This window comes from Styela clava, chromosome 3 (assembly GCF_964204865.1).
Source record: "Styela clava chromosome 3, kaStyClav1.hap1.2, whole genome shotgun sequence".
Taxonomy (NCBI): Eukaryota; Metazoa; Chordata; class Ascidiacea; order Stolidobranchia; family Styelidae; genus Styela; species Styela clava.
In genome coordinates this window covers 5,843,446-5,864,238 of record NC_135252.1, presented here as the reverse complement: position 1 = coordinate 5,864,238, position 20,793 = coordinate 5,843,446, and the positions used below count along the sequence as shown (strand labels likewise).

The following is a 20,793-nucleotide window of genomic DNA, read 5'->3' as shown; positions in this document are numbered from 1 at the left end:
ATTTTGTGCTTTGTTGTTGTTTAGTTTCGCTTGTTATAAAGATTGACATATAATAAATGAACTTTCAACATCTTATTTTTTTTAACTTTCAGAAAATTCGAAAACATGTCAGGATTCACGAATTGGACGCCTTTAGGAAGAGGAATTGTCAAAATTGGAAAACTGATTGATAAAGATTCTATTGTATACAGGTCAGATTATGTTGTTCTCAAAGATCTTTTTTATGGCTCGGTTGTCCTGGAACTGCTTTGAATTTAGCAGTTTTACTGATATTTTCAATTTGTTTTAATTGCAGGGGGGTTTTTGATCGCAAAGAAGTTGCTGTAAAGAGTGTGCTAGACACAAATGAAAAAGAATGTGAAATTCTTCGCAACTTGAGTCATGAGAATATCGTAAAATATATGTATATGGTATGAATTAATGTTATACTGGATACCAACAATTTTAATATTGTCAATTTGTGTGGTTTCACTCTTGTTTTTGAAGAGATTTGAAAACTTGTACTATCATATCAGCATTCTTTATATACCCATTGTAAATATAATCATAATTGCAGGATGTAAATAACCATAATCACCCTGTGGCTGTTAGTCACATCTGTTTCAAACTAAATACTGCAAATTTTTTGAGTGTTGCTGCCAAAATTTTTGGCATGAATTGATGCGTATATTGTAAGGAGAAATATTGTGATTTATAGTTTTCTAGGCTTTTTATCAACATGTGGTTTTGGGATTGATGGCATGACATTATTTTTAGGAGCAAGAAGGTCGAACATTGCATATTGTTTTGGAGTTGTGTTCATATTCACTCAAGCAAGTAAGTATTTTATTTTACTCAGAATTGAAAAATATGTTAGATTCAAAAATAATAATTTCCCTTTATCATCAAATACAGCACTAGGATGAGATTATTGATTATAGATTACTCTCAAATTTAGTGAAGCGATGTGATTATGATAGAACAATGGTTCTCAACTGCCGGTCTGCAAAGCTTTTTCGCTGGTCGGCGAGAAATTTTCTTTTTGTTGATTTTCTGCCTTCTCAATCGCTTTATTGAAGCTGAAAAGGTGAAATTAATATGGTTCATTGTGCAATTTCTCTTCCATCCTCATACTGTTTGATGAGTGCGGTATTAATGGCCCGGCATAACTATACTTTTCGCTTTCTTGGTTTCTATTCATCGCCAAAGCGCTCCGTCAAATCTCGCAAGATTCAGAAACCTGAAATCAGCATGCATGCTTTTACCGTTCTGCATGCTTTTCTTGATTTATATGACCATCCAAATAAAAGGTTATGAATATTTCTTTGTTTAAAATAGAAATAAGTCTAGACCAGTATATATTCCAGAGCTTCGCCTTGGCATCCAGCAAGATATGATTTTGTTGGGACCTTGCAGGTGGTCACGAGATGCGCACCAAAAGCATTAAGCCGTTGAGATCTTTTTCTGTTGATTCACAGTAGGATTTTGAGCCTGGTGCCAAGTTAGCACCGACTTTATCATTGCAATATAAATTCATTTTATTCGGGGCGTCGATCAACTGCAGAAGGATAAATATGAGAAACCTGATGTAAACTCCTACTTTACAGTCCAGATTTAAAAAAGAATCACTGTCACGATTCTCAAGCTTTCTTGATAACGAATACCCATCGTTAAGTAATCGAGCAATCAAACTGCTGTCCGAATTTTCAACCATTTTCTTGTGTGAAAAAACTTTTTCATCACTAGCTTTAATTAAAACGAAGCAAAGAAATAGACTCTATGAGCCGCTGCAGAGCTAAGCAAGCATTTTTGATACCTCGTTTGCAATCCTGTCCAGCACTGCATTTTAATACACAAATATATGTTATTATTTTATGTTCCACCCATTTCAATTTTTGGCCGGCACATTATTTGATAGTTTTTCTTAATGTGAAATGTTTTCAAGTGTGCCTTTTTCCAGAAGCATAGAGAGTGAATTTTTCAATATCAATTTCTCAATGAAGTTTTTATGTAATTACACAAATTTAATATTACACATATGCTTTTAATCTAGATCTTTTTAACAGCAGTCTGGCCTGATTGTCATTATAAATATCTGTTAGATTTTATTTATCAATATCAAATATTTACAGTATGTTTTGCAAGAAGATCATTGTAATATCTCACTTACACCGATTGAGGTATTGAAGCAAATCACAGAAGGAGTCTATTACCTTCATACTGGGCAAACATTTTGTACAGGTATAAATACAGACATTCTCTCAATTCAATTTTCTGATTGATGACAAATATGAATTTTTAAATGTAGAAACCGTCTTCAATGTAAAACAAAATTACATTGTGCAACATTATATTTTAAGTTCATCGTGATCTGAAGCCATCGAATGTTCTTTTTCTATATGTGAAACGAGATGCCAAATGGGTGGTTAAAATATCAGATTTTGGCTTAAGCAAAGATTTATCCCCAGATAAATCTTCAACAACATCTTATGTGAAAGGCTCGCCTGGCTATATTGCTCCTGAATTATTGGCATTTTCAGATGGTACAAAAGGACATGGGGAAATTAGAAAGGTATTGATATTATGGTGTTACCATATTAAATGCAGTACCAAAGCCGTATGTTCACATTTGTCTTTTATGTGCTATCTCAAGCAATTTCTTTTATAGGAAACGAGACAATGTTTTCCTATACTCTGTATTTGATTCCTGTTATTGCTTTGCTATGGTCGCGAAATTGACTGAGCTCATGTTTCCACAACAAAAATGTTGGAGAATATTATAATTTAGGACTTGATAATATTTAGTACTTTAATTTATTTTATAGGAAACAGATATGTTTTCCCTTGGTGTTATATTTTACTTCACATTGAGTGGTGGGAAGCATCCATTCAGTAATGATCCTTATGCTGTTAATGCTAAAGTTCGGGATTATGAGCTATCTCTCTGTGAACTTGGAGGAGAATGTGAGTCATAAATGCTTCATGGAATTGTTATTTAATCGTTTGCCAAGTTTGTAGTTAGTAACAAGTAACCACACAGTTTGAACCTTATCTCAAAAACTAGGTTTTGCAAAATGAAGTGATGTGCAAATGTGCAAAAAAGCATATATCATTATTTTTTTGCAACATAGACCAAATAAGTAATTTAAAATTGAATTTATTCCCAATGCAGAACTTAGAATAACTTATTGTATAAGTATTGGACTATAGACTTTACTAGGTTAGGTTCATAATTCTATTTGGGATTTATAGTTATGTGGTAATCAGGGTTCCATTGAGGTAGAGTCATAATAGTTTATGACTCTACCAGTAAGACAAAGTGACCTGACAAACAATAAAGATGAATATTGGAATGAGTACAAGCAACGTGGCATAATATAAAGCAAGAATATACCAATTCACTTACGTTTAAATGATGCTTTGTCAAAACAGATAATCCCGATGTAAGAAACTTAAGAAATAGATGATTCATACCCAATGACTATAGCACCAGTAACAAGCTTTTGTGAACGATTCTAAACACAGACTGAAGTACTAGACAGTTAAACACAACAAGTAGTGATCAAGTAATCAGCCAATAATCGTGGTGCAGTGAACCACATGTAAACACGCCAAAAGTAAGTAGTACCAAGATAAATCAGTCAGATGTTCAAACCAATGTGGTAATCAGAGTTCCATTGAGGAAGAGTCATAATAGTTTATACCAATTTGCCATTATGATACTTTTTACCCTGTTATCAACAGATAAATTAGCAGAATCTCTTATTCTGTCACTGATTTCGAAAGACTGGAAGGAGAGAATCAAGATTCAAGATGTAAAATCTCATTTCATTTTTTGGGACTGGAGTAAGACGCTAAATTTTTTTCAGGTAGGTGTTTTTTTGGAACAGCATTTTCAATTGCATCAAGTTTTGTATTACAAATGTATAAATAAACAAACACTTTTGGATTTATTCTCAATGTTTTTATTTTGATATGTCATTGTTATCTTAAATGAAAATTTGATTGGAATGATATTGAAATAAACTATTCAGCATTTTAGCATTATATCTATACATATAGTTTTATGACACAATGAAACAAAACTGAAATTTAATACCGTATTATTAAATTTAAATTTTGGTATCTGTAAATAACATGTCTAAATCAAATGATCATCTTCCATTCTTGATAAATAAAAGCTTTTTCTAGTGATGCAAAGTAAATTTGAGCAGGGAACCAACATACTCTATGGCACGCACTCTGTCTATATGTGCTTTGTTTGCATTATTCATTAAATATTGAATAAATATTGTTCATACAGACTGCATCTGACTTTCTTGAAGATCGCAACAAGCACCAGAAATTGATCAACGCCTTCAATAAAAAGTGCAATGATATTACTGGTGGTGATTGGTTTGAAAAGTTGTGTAGTGAACCTGACAAACCAAAGGTTTGTGAGACGTTACAAAGAAGAAAAAAAAAAACGTCACTTCAGGATCTTTTACGTCAAATTCGAAACTGGGTACATATTTTCATCTCTATTACCGGGAATTTAAAATTTTTATTCACTTGTGTTTGCTATAAAATGCTAAACATACCAGGTTATGTAACTCAGTAGCATAGAAAATATCAAATTGATCCTAGGCAGCGATGCTCTAGGCAAGATTATGAGATTCTACTTAGATAAATGGAAAATAAATTGAATGAAAGTACTATGAAAAATACTAAAATCCTTTTTAAATAAAATAAAAACATTCAGTCTTGAAGTTCATAGCTTAACAAGCTTTCAAATTATACTTTATTCTTTTCCATTATTTGCATACTTGTGCAATGTGCATATATACAGAAAAATCTTAAAAAACTCAAATTGTAATCAATTATAATAGGGTCATCATTATAATGACAAAGCTACTTCTGATGAACTTCGTAAAGAGCTAGGTGACTTTCCAGATGGTTTCATCCAATATTTCACATCAAGGTTTCCTAGGCTTTTGCCTCATACATATGATATTCTCAGCGAAAAAAAGGATAAACTTGTTCTCAAAGACTTTTATGGTATCAAGTATGTTAATTTAAATATTCAATAGATCATTTTATTATATTTATATTGTTGATATATGTGTTTATTGGGAACGAAGTGTACATATAGATAGGATAGGATTTACATATTTATCCCAGGGGAAAAGAAGGCTGATAAGGCGTCTGCCTGATTACCAGTCTATGTCGGGTATAGTATTAGTTAACCAGTTATTTCGCAAGCATGGACTTGATGGTAGAGAAAGCCGTAACTGACCAGCATTCATGTAAACCGCATAACCACAATCTCGCACATAACTATGCCTGCATGGGATTTAAACCTGCGAACCCTCGCAGAGTAATCAGAGGAGCGATGGCGGGCAGATTCCTAATGCTTACTCCGATGCGCAACACCATTCTTGTTGTGATGCTTGAGGCTTTTGTTATGAAATGATCACTTTTTCTGCCATGAAATGATCAATTAAATTTTCTGTACTTTATAATATGGGAGACAGGCTATTGCTTAGTACCCTTGGTTGCCTCAGTTCAAATTTTACTTATTTATGTTTATGCATGTAAACACTGTTTGACATTTAATTTTTGTGTCCATTTGAGCAACGCACTCTTGTTTCCGAATTGAGTTGAGATTTCTTGAGTTGCTCACATCAGAACTATGGTTTAACAGCTATTTAGAAAGGGTTTTTAGAGTGTAGCATGGCATGAATCTTGCCAGTTCGAATAATCTATTCATTCAGTTACATGCACCTTTCTTGGTTGTTCTTGAATCTTAAAAACAGTTCTGAAAGCCGATATATAAATCATCTTTTTCAATCTATTTGGATAATTGTTCATTGCTATTATTTATGTTAAAATATTTATTCTTGATTTCCGACTTGATATTTGTTACTTATCGATCTTGATCGGTAAGTATGTTGATAGGTATTTGTCTGTTTGTCTGTCTGTCTGTTAGATGCACGCGGTATCTCACCAAAGCGAGGTTGAATCAGCTCCAAATTTTGCATGTGCGTTCATCATATCTCGGACCAGAAGCCTATTGATTTTGGATGAATTATGTCGTATAATTAGCGAGTTATCAATTAATTAGTGATGGGACACACGGTGTCACTATGGAGTCATGAATCGAAACGGCAGTTTCGATCGATAAGTCTTCGGACTTGGACCGATATTCTCGTTTCTATATTATTTTTCCTATAGCTATGGTGTGATTTGCATCAAATTTTCTATGTATTATAGAGTCGAAGCTGCAGTTAAATATACGGAAGGAGCACAAGCGTCATGCAGTAGTGGTATGTATTCTTTTTTTAAATGATTGAGTGTTCGGTTCTTGGACTTTATACTGTTATATATTGTTGAGTTTTTAAATACTTTAGAAAGTTTTTTAAGTGTTGCTTGACTAATTGAATGTTACGGTATTAAAATCAAGCTAAAGTATCAGTATTTATTCTCAATTCACTCGTATTTTTTGAAATAAAAGAGTAAAACTACAATATACAGTGATTCAACCCATTGTTGCATTTTATTTTACATTGGAACTTTTTTACTCAAGTGCCAATGCCAAATGATGAGGATGATGATGATGATGATAATGATGATGACAATGATCTTCTTGGCCTGGTGAGCTCTATCAATTAACTATAATTCATATTTTATATTCTGGCACCTCCTAATTCAGATGTGACATCATGTCGAAATCCAGATATTAATGCGAAAAATTAGTAATAAATTTTGTATTGTACCGTATACATGTGTGCTACTTTTTCAATCTTCTGTGATTTGTTTATATTTTATTGAACTTGCTCCTTGCCTTACTCCACTAATGCATTTTATTTCACAATTTATAATATTTTGTGACCCAATATAAAAAATTAGTCCTTGAATTTATTATAGGAACATTAATGTATCGCTGTTGTAATAAGTAAGGAAGTTCACATATTTTAAAAATTTTGTTGTTTCCATTTGTGCTTGGATGTGCCAAAAAATTATATTGCAGAACAAATTTTAATAACATGTGTTTGTAATGTGACTTTGTGTATTCTATTATCAGGATGATGAATCAATTTCTCCTGGTATGGTTTTGTAATATTTAATAATTTTGTATTGGGTAATAAAAAAGTTTATGAGCGATTGTCCTTTTTCATTTCAATATATGAGCATGATATACTGCATCATCAATAAATTACATTTTGTTTTTGTTTACTACTGGTAATCCAACAACTGGCAGTGGGGCGGTAAGTCATCTAATCGCCTCTCCTACCCCCTGGATAAATCTAAAAATCCTATCCAATTTGAAAAAGATTTTTATTACTGGCTATTGCATAAGTTTTCTTATTTATAAATACATACAAACACACATGTTAATCGCTAACTGGCTGCAAGTCACTTTTTCATAGATGTTTATCCACTTCTCTCATCATGGAAAAAAGAAAATATTTTTCAATTTGAGTTTAAATTTTGAACCAATTAGTGTTAGCTTCGATAACTTCTTGTTGCATATGGAGCTCATCGATGCCCTGAATAAAGAAATAATAATGAGCACAATTGAATCCACTCATGTTCGAAACAGAAGATAGCTATGTCAATTTATGCAATACAATATATTATCAGTTAATTCACTTTGGTATGTAAACCCTATACAAAAAATAACAAATTATTTAGTATGAATGTTACTTTTGATTTTTGCAGCAAATCAAGCCAGTGAAAATAAACTCATTCTTCGTAACTATCAGAAAGAATTAGCAGAACAAGCACTAGCCGGACATAACTCTCTCATTATTGCTCCTACTGGTGACAATATTTATAGACTTCGTTTCTTCCATATAACAGAACCTTTTAAATTTTATCGTTTGTTTTCCATTTTATTTATGCATTGTTATATATTCAAATAATAATGCAGTACCATTCAGTTATTTTCACACGTTACGAATCACGATGTAAATTTTGAGAGAAATCAATATTACCCATTTACACCCTTAACACCAAATTTGTGTATGCAATTTTTGATCTATGTACAATATTTTTCTAAACTTCGCATTTAGACAATTTTGGTTTACAGTTTTATACAAAACTAAATTGTTGCTTCAGGATCTGGAAAAACAGCCGTTGCAAATGAAATTATAAAACATCATTTGAAAGAAGAGAATTCCAAATCAGTAATGTTTTTTGTTTCAAAAACAACACTTGCCTTACAACAATGTGATTACTTTAAAAAGTAAGTAAATAAGGTTGTATACAATGTGCTTTTTTGTATGAGAAGCTTTGGAAACATCTGACTAAGAGCAAAAGAAGAATGATGCTGATTTTTCTAGGCATCCTGTTGTTCCTTAAAGAAGAGGCTGTGGTTCTTTATATGATTGGATTTTATTCGACGTTTTTATTATCTGAATAAATTTAATTAAATGATATTTCATGTTGATTTTCATATCTTTGATTAATTCAAGGAATTTGGAAGATCTGACTGAAAGGGAGATTGCTTATTTGATTGGAGAGAACACATTGAACTATCCTATTGGTGCCATAATGAAAAAAGCAAAATTGACAGTTCTCACGCCGCAAATTCTAATTGATGAATTAAGAAGGTGAGTATTTTGATGGTGTGAATATATATTGTAAAAAAAAGTATAAAAAGCAAAATTATATCTAATATTTTTACCACTTCAGTTAGTACTCTATACATGGACTTTCTAAAGATAATCTTTTGTGGTATGACTCTTCTGTGGTGCGGGCTAGTTCACCTAGTAGTAGGTGAGGTGAAGAAAGATGTACTAACTGAATTCCTAAATATACCATCAAATAGCAGTGAAACAAATAAACTAGCTATGATATCCATATTATTTATCGTGTTTTTAGCTGGTATACAAGATATAAACATTGAGTATTCACATCATTTTGAAACATGTGATATAATTTTGTCAAATATTTGTCTTTGTAATTGCAGAAAAAAATCATTCATCTCATTCAATGATATTTCTCTGATGATATTTGATGAATGTCACAATGCCACTGGTAGGCACCCATATAAGATTATTATGGAGATGCTGTATGATTTTCAGATCAAGAATGAGAATCCACCTACTATTCAGGTAGATCAGTTGTAGCCTGTTTCAAATTCAAACCAGTATATTTCACCCTCTTGTCAAAAATCAAGAATTACTGTCGAATATTATATATTAGTCGCTGTTTGATTGAGATCAAAAATATTAAATTTTATTTCATATGGCTCAACAGTCTAAAGCAGTGATTATCAAACTAGGGTTTGAAAGCCGCATGCGGATCTCAACAACCTTCCCTGTGGCTCTTGTTAATGCTTTAAAAATTAATTACTTTTAAAGAAAATTTTCCATTGAAAATTAATCATTGACTTGAAATAAAAATGCGGGAACCTATTAGTTAGTCGAATGGATTCCCCCCGTGTTTATTTGCGTAGCGTTGACTAATCTACAAGATACAATAGTGTCGCAACTTTAAGCGTTTTCGCGGGCACTCGGACACTTTTCACTTGGAAATATTTTAGACACGACTGTAATCGTTGGCTTGCTTTCGTGGATTTTCAGTTTTTTTCGCATTTTCGAATATTATGTATGAATCAAATAATGAATGTTTTGATTCCTGGAATCTAGAGCATTTTAATTTTGTTTCAGTAATCGAAAATAGTCCCGAAATATCTGGCAAGCAGCTACTGCACCTTGCATCCTCCACGATTATGACCCGCTTTGACAAACTTATCAGAAGTCGAAACAAAATTAAATGGCTAAAAGTCTAGGGTGGGCAAAATTGAATATTTTTTCAAATCGAAAATTTGAATATTTTTAACGAATACCGAATAGTGAATAATGAATATTTTTTATGCATAACAGGGATACAGAACGTCGGATGTCGATACTCCATTTGGAAATTAATAGAAACATTGAAAAGTCGGCAATAAAGCGTTTTTTTACTTGTTAATTAATGGTCAATTTTATCATAATCGCTTATTGTCATTGTTACGCGATTGTTTTGGCTGCGATATCCTAAAGTTGGTATTCTATATTCCACCCTTTCTCATTTTTTGCAAGTATAAAGGGTTGCCGGATATCGAAGTTTCATATTTCTAGTATACCCTTTCGTTCACATCAGCGACAGCTGTTGAACACATTAAGGGCTGATTTTAAAACCAAATCAGTTGTATTCTGAGTTTTATCCTCTGCCTTGGATTTGATCTTACTTAAAACCGCTTGTGAATTAACAGTGCCTGTTTAAAATGAACGATAACCGAGATGCAGTTATTTATTAAAATGATAATTGAGTTTCTCATGCTTTTCTATGGTGTTCGTGTTATTTTAGTATTAGATAGAAAAACCTAGCAAATTTGTGATTGCGTGAATCCTGAATGTTGATTTGAAATAGCAATTAAACAAATTAGCAATAAAGGCATTTCCAGGCCTTTGTGCCTAATAGAGGGTCAGACACTACTTATAACTAATTCTCTCAAGCATTAACGTTTTTTTTTTTCAACAAACACCCCGATGGGTATTATAGCTAAAATACTTACTGAGTAATGCTCAATTTTATTTACGGAATTTGCAAATTCAGCACTTCATTCAATGATTTTGATTATATGATGCCTTAAGACTTAATTAGTTCTGCCCAAATGCTTCAAAATTTAACAATTGTAATCATTTTCGATGATAATAGACGCACAATAAATGGAAAGGATAACTAAAGAGCTAATACAAAGTTCTTTAAATCGAGTACTACATGATATTTCTTTCCTGGTTACAATTTAATGAGTGTTTTTCATAGTAAGTCATACCAGCTTTTGAAAAAACTTTGACTGGTCATTTTTAAATCCATGCTATTTATATAACCAACAGTTATTTTTCTAACAACCTAACCTAAAATCGCATTTTTCACAATGAAACGCCGAGAAGTCATTTTAGCATTTAATTACAATCAACTTTATGTTCGGGTCATGCAAGAAATGGCTAATGACATGTCACCAAGAATGCGGAGTTTAAAATCTGGGAAATTTATTTAAAATACTTAATCTGGTTTGCCGTTTCTAAATTTATGAAACAGTCGGTACGTTTTTTTTACAAAATATAGAATTGAAATGATGCATTAAGTGCAAAGATAAGCATAGAACACCATAATGCAAAGACAACGACTTTTCAAATTTGTCGTTTTTTTTCTGATAGCGAGTGCGGTTGGGAAATCTCGCACAATTCACGATTGAGTTGAAGACGTGGGAGTTCGGTTTCCAAGCAGAGCGGCGCAGGTCACATGGTACCGGATATTCGAATAGTAAAATGCCATTCGAATATTTTATTATTCGATTCGTTATTCGAATATTTTGCCCAGCCCTAGTTGTTACGTGTGGTGTTATTACGATGACTTGGTGTTTTAATAACGCGCTCAAAGTTTGTTGCTATTTTACCTTGCGTTGTTTGTGTGCGGCTCTTCATAACTTTGAGGTTTGAAAATTGGCTCTGGGACTAAAAAAGTTTGAGAACCACTGGTCTAAAGCATTTATCTTTGCTGTCAAACTCATTATCAGTATCAGCAATATGTTGAATAACAGTAATGACATGACCTTTTCCAGCAAAATCTTTAAACCGATGGCTGAACAACATCTGTGAAAAAGCCTCCCCAACCCTTTGCGTACACACAAGTATTTCCAACCAAACTCATAAATTCAAGGCCTTGATATATGTGAAATTTATAAGCATCCCAAACAAAATTTCTCGCCATTACTGGATCTATGGCTTGTTTTTATGGAATTCTTGCCAAAACTCTACTAATATAAAGTGACTTCAATATAAACTTCTTTAGTATCAGCAGAAATATCACTTACAAGTATTTGGTTAATTCTACTGCTTATTTTGTACTCTCGTCATGTTGGATTTCGAAAAACTGCGGGAAAATTGTGATTATCCTACTGGTTAATATCAATTTGTGGAAGTGGATTCCCTCAGATCTTTATTGTTGACCACCTCCTGTGGAATTGTACAAGGATCTGCAATTGCACCACTGGGTTCTTGATTTTTATAAATGATCTGTCGAACTGCCTTAATCTTTCAAGCAAATTGTTTGTAGAAACATGATTTCTTGACAGTCCAGGACTTTTGACTTCATTGCTAACAAGTTAATAAACAAAAGACATATTGAATTGAATTTGACCTGATTTTCCTACTGGTTAATCAATTTGTGAAAGTGGATTCCTACAGATCTTTAATGTAGACCACCTCATGTGGAATTGTACAAGGATCGGTAATTGGGACACTGAGCTTCTTAATTTTTATAAATGAGAATGAAAAAATAAATAAAATTTCAAATTGAAACTTTCAACAGTATTATTGTTTCATTCTTGAAATGTCGAAGTACATCAAAACCTTTTTCGTTTGGTTTTAATCAAACTTGGTATTATATGAGTTCCGAAATTTGATAGAAAAAAATTTCTCAGTATTTGATCAAAATCATTGATAACGGTGTTTAAAAGAGTATAATTTGAAGCAGATTGACTGACATCATCACTTTTGCTGGAATTCTTTTCAGATTCCTTTGGTGACTGGAAACTTATTCTTAAGTTACTTGAAATCGTGAAAGTATTCTCCCATTGTTAGTTAGAATTCTTGCTTTGATATATTGCTAAATCTTCGGAAGGGTGAAGTTGAAATGCAGTATTCTGACTTCAATTTGTAGGATTGGGTACTGTATCTTTAAATGTCACTAGTTTAGATCATCATGGCATACTATGTCTCTTCAACTAATATTCTGAAATGAAACAAACAGAATCGCCAAATTGATTTTTAACCTGACAAACATTAAAAGATAACCATCAAAATTAGTACTACAAGAAATCAGTAAAATGCCCAAACCATTGTGTCAGCTGTAAAGGTGCCTTAGCACTGTTATTAACAACAGTGATTAATTTTTAGTGTTTTGAGTTGCTTTTCTTTTGAACGAGAGATTTATGGGTATATACCAGGTCAATTGTTTTTCGAGTATATACAATTCAGCTTTCAATTTTTTCAATTTTCTTTAGACTTCATGAAGGGTGTGTTCTACCTTTTTAGTTTAGTTTTACATTCTGTTTTTATACTTCTAATCTTCAGTATGCTGAAAATATAACTACTGATTACTGATCGAGTTTATTCAAGCCTGATAATCAAAAACTATATAAATATCCTTTTTTCCTTTATTTTGCCATGTGAGCATATACTTAATTTGAAGACATCTTGATAGGTTAATCAGTTATCACTATGCTTTTTTCTTTCTAGATTGTTGGAATGACTGCATCTCCAGGTGTCGGGAAAGGAAAAACCAGAGAAAAAGTTCTTGATAATCTTATTGGTTTGCTTGCTAATCTCAATATTAATCAATGTCCATCTATTGTAGAAAAGAATACGGAAGAGCTCAAGCAACACCAAAATGAAATTGATGAAAGTAAATTATTCAATATTTAAGCTTGAATATGGTTGTTTTTATATATCTATCTAATTAACCAATATTTCAATAAATTGTTTGATTTTGTGTAGGTTTTATCAAAGTACCAATCGGAGCTGATATTTTCACAAGAAAAATATTGAAGGCAATACAGCTCATAGAAAACAAGATACGAGAGGAAGGGGTCATAGGATCAGAAAGTGAGTATTCGCTTCTATTCAATTTGGTAATATAAAAATGAATTGTAAGAAAATACATTGTCAATAACATGCAATACCAAGCCTGTTATAACTATATTTACATAACTGATTTTTTATGATAAGAATATTTCACCATTACAAGTATTTTGTGTATTCTCTTATGGTTTTAATCGTACTTAGAATTCTGGGAAATTATTTTGATTTATTACTTCAGAGCGTCAATTTGAAGAACCGCCTGAAGATAAAACTAAGCAGATGTATGAGAACTGGACTGTTCAATTAATTCATCACGTTCAATTGAAAATTTATGATACCACTGGGCAGTCAGGGAAAGCAAGAACTGTAGTCACCTATGCTGAACATCTCAAGGTATAATTTCTGCTTTTCTGACAAATATATTTGAATTGTAGAATTAATATAAATTATGAGTTAACGCTTTGGTGGCCGCCATTGTGCCTTGTTAATAAATTCATTTTTACATAGTTCTTTGCTATTTATTTTTTTATACTAAATTGAAAAAATTTTAGCAACATTCACTCATCATATTAGTTCACATAAATAAGTTTGTTCAAAAAAATATGACTCAAGTAAAAAACACAAAAATATTTTGAGGAATCAGACTCATGAACCACTCTCACAATGTGGTCTATAGTATGCGTTGATTCATATTTTATTTATTTTTTCAAATTTCAGATGTACTACAATCTTCTTTATTACAAAAAACTTATTCCACGTGCGATGAAAGTCACAGATGATTTCGCAAGTTTCGATCAAGATGGTGAACAAGGAAGATTTTTAAGAAAAATCAATAAAGGTTGGTTGCAATTGATGAAACTTTTCATAATATATGGAAATAGTGATATTATCTATGAAAACACGATTTCTATGTAAATTTTAAAGATCTTGAGACTAATATTATTAGTCATCACAAATAGTTATGTGGAAGAGGATTGCTGGCCTAATGCTGTAGGGTGGTTCACATAACCACTGGTCGGTTACGGCTTCCTCCATCATCAAGTTTATTCTTTCGAAAACAAATTTCAAAACCTGACATGAACTGATAACCGGACGAGAGGCTGTGGTTTGCAATATGATTGAGCGGTCTTATCGATTTTCCTCTCCCTTGAGATAAATATGTAAATCTTATCCTAACTGACAGCGTTTTATTTTGTATTATATGTTTACTATTTTCAATCATCTTACTATTCACAATCATCAAGTATTTAAAAAGTATTTGACAAATTCTTTCGAAAGATGAATTTTCCTACAACTTCACTCGTGAAAATTAAGATGTTGTCAATATGCTGAAATATTTTAAATTTCAGAATTAGTAAAGGCAGAAAAAGATGCAAAAGTCCCTATGTTAGATAAACTGTTCCTGGTACTTGAAGATCAGTTTAAGAGAAAACCTGACTCTCATTGCATTATATTCGTTCCACGAAAAAAAATTGCATCCAGTCTTGTTGATTGTATCAAAAGTCATAATAATCTTAGCAACATTGAACCTGTGTTTCTAACTGGATCAAACAGACTAAGTTCAACAGGTATCGATTAAACTAAGTATTCTTGATTCAAACATTGACTTTGAGTGATATTTAAGAAGAAGACTTTTGTAATGTAAATTACCTATACCAGATTTTGGGCACTAATAATTTTCATTTGTGGGCTCGCTGCTCACTGTTTGGTTTTAAAAGTATCATTTAAGATTAATTATTACACACTCTTTTTTGTTTTTGTTTTTACCTTCCAATTCTATACTAGCAACTTTGTGATGTTGCGATTTTTGATAAAATCAATTTTGAAGATTTTCACACTTGTAAGTTTTGATAATTTGAATTTTATCACACCGCAGTTTGTCAGTTTTCAATTGATTTTGAATTGCAGAGGGAATGACAAAAACAAAACAATCTTCTGCATTGAATACTTTCAAAAAACCTAACAACTGTAAAGTTTTAATTGCAACCTCTGTTGCTGAGGAAGGCTTGGATATTCGAGCTTGTAATCTTGTTATTATGTACAACTATGTGACTGGTGAAGTTGGAAGAATTCAAAGAGCAGGTAGACTAGAATCATTTTTTTAATTTTATTTTTAAATAAGCTAATTAACCCTTTCCGTGCGGTGGGCACGTATACGTACCCACGACAAAACTCCCTAGATTGCGGCGGGTACGTTGATGTACTCCACTGTTTTATTTAGCAATCGGTCGCAAACTGTTGGTCTAGTTTTTCCGGGTTTTAGTTTATTGATAAGAAGTCTTCTTCGAGATTAACATAAGCGACGGTAAATCTCGCTTTCGTTTACCATGGGAATTTTATTTGCAGCGGAACGAGGGAGTGTTTTTGAAATTTATGCAAATTTCGGTGTTTTTTGGGTGGTAATAGAAGACATATTATTCCTTCCATCTACCAAAGTATTTTGAGTTAGATAACGAAATTGCTACAGCAATTTTATGCTATTGTTTGCCAACCAAGAAGCAGTAACAGTAAAGGATTTAGCGAATATTTCTATTTTTATCACGGTTTGAAGTTTCAACACCCAAGAAAAAAAAATGCCTTTTTTTCTATCCGGTTTGTGACTCAGACCACCCCTTTTAAAAAAAAAGTTTTTTTAATCGCCAATTGCAAGCTCTTTAAATAAGCTTTCCAACGAGCCGTCAGTGGGCAGCAGAGGATCATTACTTTTTCGTTAGTCGATCGATTAGTTGTGGGGGTACAAATGCATAAAGTCGGCGTAGCAAATACGATTATTTAATAAAAAATAAAAATCGCATGGAAAGGGTTAATAATGATATTAAAATGGAGATGTTGTGTTTATTAAAACATATCATGAATTATTACCAAAAAGTCAAGCGAATAAAACTAATGACATAGATCCAACATTTTCTTTTTTCAATTGTTCTTGAATGAATATAAATTCTTTCAATATGTCAATGGATTCGTGAGTGAAACCTGATTGATCAGCAATTATGAGAAATGCTCTACAACATAGGATTTGATATCTAGTTTAAATTTCGCTGAGACGAGCATGTTTAAACTCTGTAGGATAAATTAACAAGCTTTACTTTGTATTAACCAGATCAAACTGTTTCATGTTTTGTAATAAAAATAATTTACCAGTAGTTGTCAAACTTTAAATAACTTCAAAAATATATATTAAAATAAACAAACATAATATTCTAAATCACACTCACCAAATCTTTTTTGTCTCCCAGGTCGTGGCAGAGCAGAAAATAGTCGTTCCGTTTTGATTGTCCCATATGGGAGTGAGCAGCTTGATCAAGAAGTAATGAATGCTGTTTGTGAAGAAGCCACGAATGTTGCAATTGAAGATTTTAAGGAACTCACAACTAATGATCGTACTCAAAAGGTATACAATATAGAAAGTAAAAGGATGAAATAAATTGCACTGGATAAATGTTTTGTTATATAAGAAGCAATGTATCCTGCTGGCCAACCATCACTTTGTGCAAGGTACATGAGCAACCATTTGAATATTATTTATTACTTTGTTTCAATGAACATTATTTTCCAGTTTGGCATAGCCTGCACAGCATGTTACAATCCATTTTTACAGATGTTACCACAATGGACAATTCAGGTTAATAGTGGTTCAGAAACATGTGTACATGTCAAAATATTTTTGTTAGTGGTTGCTTATATTCCAATATAATACAGATCAGAAGAATTCAAAGGCTTGAACACAGAGAGAGAATCAGCAATATCACAACTGTAAAGAAACAACTTGATGAAGCAGCACAATGGAGAATACTCTGTTCTAAATGTCAAGCATTCCTAACAACTGCTGATCAGCTACGCAGAATAAAAAAACAAGTAAATATAGAAATGGTTTTGAATAGCAAGTTTATGTATTTACTGACAATTTATACTAGTCCCCACATAGCAAAATTAAGGTATAGATATAAAAATACATTTGTTTCGCAAATAGCCTATTATTACTAATGGTGTTTTATTTCAGCATGTATTTGTCATTGATCCAACTTTCAAAGTACGTGTTTCTAACAGACATTTCCGTGGCGAACCTCAAGAAATTTCCCCCGGAGTATTCAGTGTTGGACAATTTGTTTGTCTGAAGTGCAGGTAACATAAGCATAACACAGTTTTACCAAGATTTTTTCTGTATTGTTACATTTCACCTGACAGATGACTCAATGTTGTAAGAATTAACATGCCATCACAACATTGATGTACAGGGATTTGTTGTCATCTATTGTAGATGAAGGTGTGCTTCTTACACCTACAATGTTCTAGCACAGTGGTTTCCACTCTTTATTGCTTGCCATTTCGAAGGCTTTTGGCACTCATTATCCCCCCTGTTTATCATTCCAGTGTTTTTAAAAGTGTTATCTTAATTGTTAGATTTCAAATATCAAATATGTTCAAACAATTCTTGCTCAACATAGTGGAAACACCCTGTGAAATAACCTTATCAAGCAATGAAACCAGAAAGAACATTTTCTTGTAAAGTGAAAAGTAGAATGAGCATTGTGCCCATCATTGTGGCCCCGTCTGGGAACCGGTGTTCTTGCATGTAAAATTTTAGCATGCTATGCAATAATCATGTACCCGGCTGGTTATTACACAAAAGATTGCCATTATGACTTTTTCTTTAGATCAAGTATGAAAACTTATATCTTACTCTTGTTCCTAAAGTGCATCGCAATGAAACAGATTTTACTTTGCATTCTACTAAATTTTGTGTTGAAGATCATACGTGGGATTAGAGATGCTGTACAAGAACCAGAGTTTTCCAACTTTGACTGTGAAGCAACTCATATTTGAAGATAGCTTAGGGGACAGGAAAATACCAAAACAATGGACGAAATGTCCTTTTAAAATTGAAGAAATGGAAGAAACAGAAGCAGATGAAATCGAAGAAACTGTGGTTGAAAAACAAGTTGAGAAATTTTTTGATGAACAGGTAAAACTTTGGCGTTTTGAATATTTAAAATTTCAGATATTTCAAATTGGATCATATTTTTATTTTTATTTTCGTGTCTTTTCATAACTGTTCTGCAAGTTATCTTAATTGCTTTTATAATTAGTGGTCATTAATATTAGAAAGCAAATGTAAATCAAGGTTGCTGAAATTGGAAAATCTTCGTGGCCATGTTAATTTCATATTGCCTAAGATGTACGGTAATTGAGAATGAAGATCAAAGATAAATTTCTTATTTTGATATTTTTTATTGGTTTATTTTCTTTGGGCTTGGCTTTCAATTATATATTTTCGACATTGTGAGCATTATAAATCACTAAAATAGAACAGAGAGTGGCGTACACACCCCTGGTATTAATTCAAAGTATTCAATTTTCACCTGAATATGCAACCATTTTAATAAAATTTTCATCAATTTTTCACACTGTGTTCATCTATGATAACCAGATATTTTCTTGTATTTATTGATTAAATTTCATACCAATGTATGATATTTATAACTTAGTGTGCTGCATAAAATTTTCTATCTATCACTTGGGAATGACAAAAGGTGGATATTTTGATAAAAGGTTAAAGGAGCATATTGTTTTATATACTGTGTGAAGAACATAATTCTACAATAGCTTTATAGATTGTTATGTTACATGGTCATTGCAAAATACTGATATGGCCCTCATTGAATGATTCTATTGTTCAAAGTTTTACTACATTTGCTAATGATTTCATTCTGAAATATTTTTCAGATTCTGAATGTCAATTGAATCAGCAAATATTTTTAATGATATTTTTTGATATTTCTAGAATATTAAATTGCCAAATGGGAAGAAAGAATTGGAAGGTAGCAATTATTCTCCATCTGATGCCGCAGAAATTACTTATGGAGAAATGGCATGAAACATAAATAAAAGCTTTGTTTATGAGTGGTATTTTATTTCATGTTGCTTTATTACACCAATGATATGCTGTAAACTAACTAATCTGCACAAAGACTGTGAGAAATAATTTTTACAATTTTCCAAATGCAGAAATATATCATATCATAATTATGTAATTCTGAGTGATAAAAAACTTTCGATTTGACACATCGTATATCCTTGCATATAAGCCGACCCCTAAGAACGGCCCTAAAATGATGAATTTATAAAGGTTCGCAAATAAGCAGACAGACCCTAACAAATTGTAACAATTATTAACAGCACACATACTTTTTGACATGACTAATTTTTCGTATAAATTCTAATTGTTTATCGTCAGCACCGGTGTCATTTAGTTCATCAACATCGTTAAGCTAAACGCCACAATTAAACCTCTGCACGCGTATTAAGTGTTGTGCTACCATTGGAATTAATTTTTGATTTGCTCGCGAAACTATACGTTACTTCAAAAAAGGAAAGTGTTATAACGCGATCATCGTCATAATCGAATGAGTAAACCTGATTCCCATCCGCCAATTACGGAGTATTAAGACCGAAAATTGTGTTTTATTTTTCAAGTCAGCATTTTGTTTTTGCTCATAAAGTAATACCGCCAACTTCAACTGAATGATATTGTCATCAACGTCGCCGGGATATTGACCATGTCAATTGCAAAAAAATCCATCCCATTATACTCTGTCACTATCAAAACTGAGAATTAAACGTGGACGACGGCGCTAAGATGTGTGCGCGTTTTTCCATATTCTTATAACACTAAAAACAATATTCGAAGTTCGTGATATTCGAATTGGACATCTCTGAATTAAGTCGAATTTCCAGTGCAATCAGAGTTATGCACGTATAAGCCAACCCCTTTGTTTAGCAACTTTTTTTTCAAGTTTTCAACTCAGCTTATATGCGAGGATATACGATAATTAAATTTTGTAATATGGTAATGCTGTATTTTATATATTTCAAAGTACCTTGTCTTATATACCCTATCTTGATCACCCAGTTTGAATAATTAGATCTCTGACTTATTTTTGTTTTCATTCTTGAGCAATTTTTTGTGAACTATGTTTGTGTGCTTCAAGTGACCATTATTATATAGATATATTTGCTTTTTTTGCTTTATTGTTATGCATGATACTTCCAGCTGAATGACATATTGAAAGTTTGTATTACTATTATTATCAATGAAACTTCAATTCCCAACTTGTATATTTTAAAATCCACTTTCTTCAATGAATCATCTTATATTGATGCATAAATATGCAAAAGGATTTATTGATTGCTATGAGCA

The 20,793-nt window shown here is 32.2% G+C and overlaps 2 protein-coding genes across 2 annotated transcripts in view; both read left to right on the top strand.

Annotated features, from left to right (window-relative positions):
* Window positions 1–20,793, top strand: part of LOC144420773 (antiviral innate immune response receptor RIG-I-like) — an 80,167-nt gene that overhangs the window by 243 nt on the left and 59,131 nt on the right. The gene's annotated exons all lie outside the window — the stretch shown is intronic.
* The window catches only part of LOC144420772 (ATP-dependent RNA helicase DHX58-like), a 21,100-nt gene extending 307 nt beyond the window's left edge, over window positions 1–20,793 (top strand). Inside the window, exons 2-28 of the mRNA XM_078110390.1 lie at window positions 93–191; window positions 296–410; window positions 757–816; window positions 2,112–2,220; window positions 2,340–2,551; window positions 2,805–2,943; window positions 3,724–3,848; window positions 4,283–4,483; window positions 4,848–5,023; window positions 6,232–6,284; window positions 6,545–6,612; window positions 7,043–7,064; window positions 7,681–7,782; window positions 8,080–8,206; window positions 8,436–8,573; window positions 8,933–9,077; window positions 13,254–13,419; window positions 13,512–13,619; window positions 13,834–13,988; window positions 14,313–14,433; window positions 14,945–15,163; window positions 15,504–15,677; window positions 16,832–16,986; window positions 17,295–17,450; window positions 17,596–17,717; window positions 18,345–18,558; window positions 19,378–20,793. Coding sequence (XP_077966516.1) covers window positions 106–191; window positions 296–410; window positions 757–816; window positions 2,112–2,220; window positions 2,340–2,551; window positions 2,805–2,943; window positions 3,724–3,848; window positions 4,283–4,483; window positions 4,848–5,023; window positions 6,232–6,284; window positions 6,545–6,612; window positions 7,043–7,064; window positions 7,681–7,782; window positions 8,080–8,206; window positions 8,436–8,573; window positions 8,933–9,077; window positions 13,254–13,419; window positions 13,512–13,619; window positions 13,834–13,988; window positions 14,313–14,433; window positions 14,945–15,163; window positions 15,504–15,677; window positions 16,832–16,986; window positions 17,295–17,450; window positions 17,596–17,717; window positions 18,345–18,558; window positions 19,378–19,470 — 3,561 coding nt within the window. The 5' untranslated portion in view covers window positions 93–105 and the 3' untranslated portion in view covers window positions 19,471–20,793. The remainder of the gene's footprint in view (window positions 1–92; window positions 192–295; window positions 411–756; window positions 817–2,111; window positions 2,221–2,339; window positions 2,552–2,804; window positions 2,944–3,723; window positions 3,849–4,282; window positions 4,484–4,847; window positions 5,024–6,231; window positions 6,285–6,544; window positions 6,613–7,042; window positions 7,065–7,680; window positions 7,783–8,079; window positions 8,207–8,435; window positions 8,574–8,932; window positions 9,078–13,253; window positions 13,420–13,511; window positions 13,620–13,833; window positions 13,989–14,312; window positions 14,434–14,944; window positions 15,164–15,503; window positions 15,678–16,831; window positions 16,987–17,294; window positions 17,451–17,595; window positions 17,718–18,344; window positions 18,559–19,377) is intronic.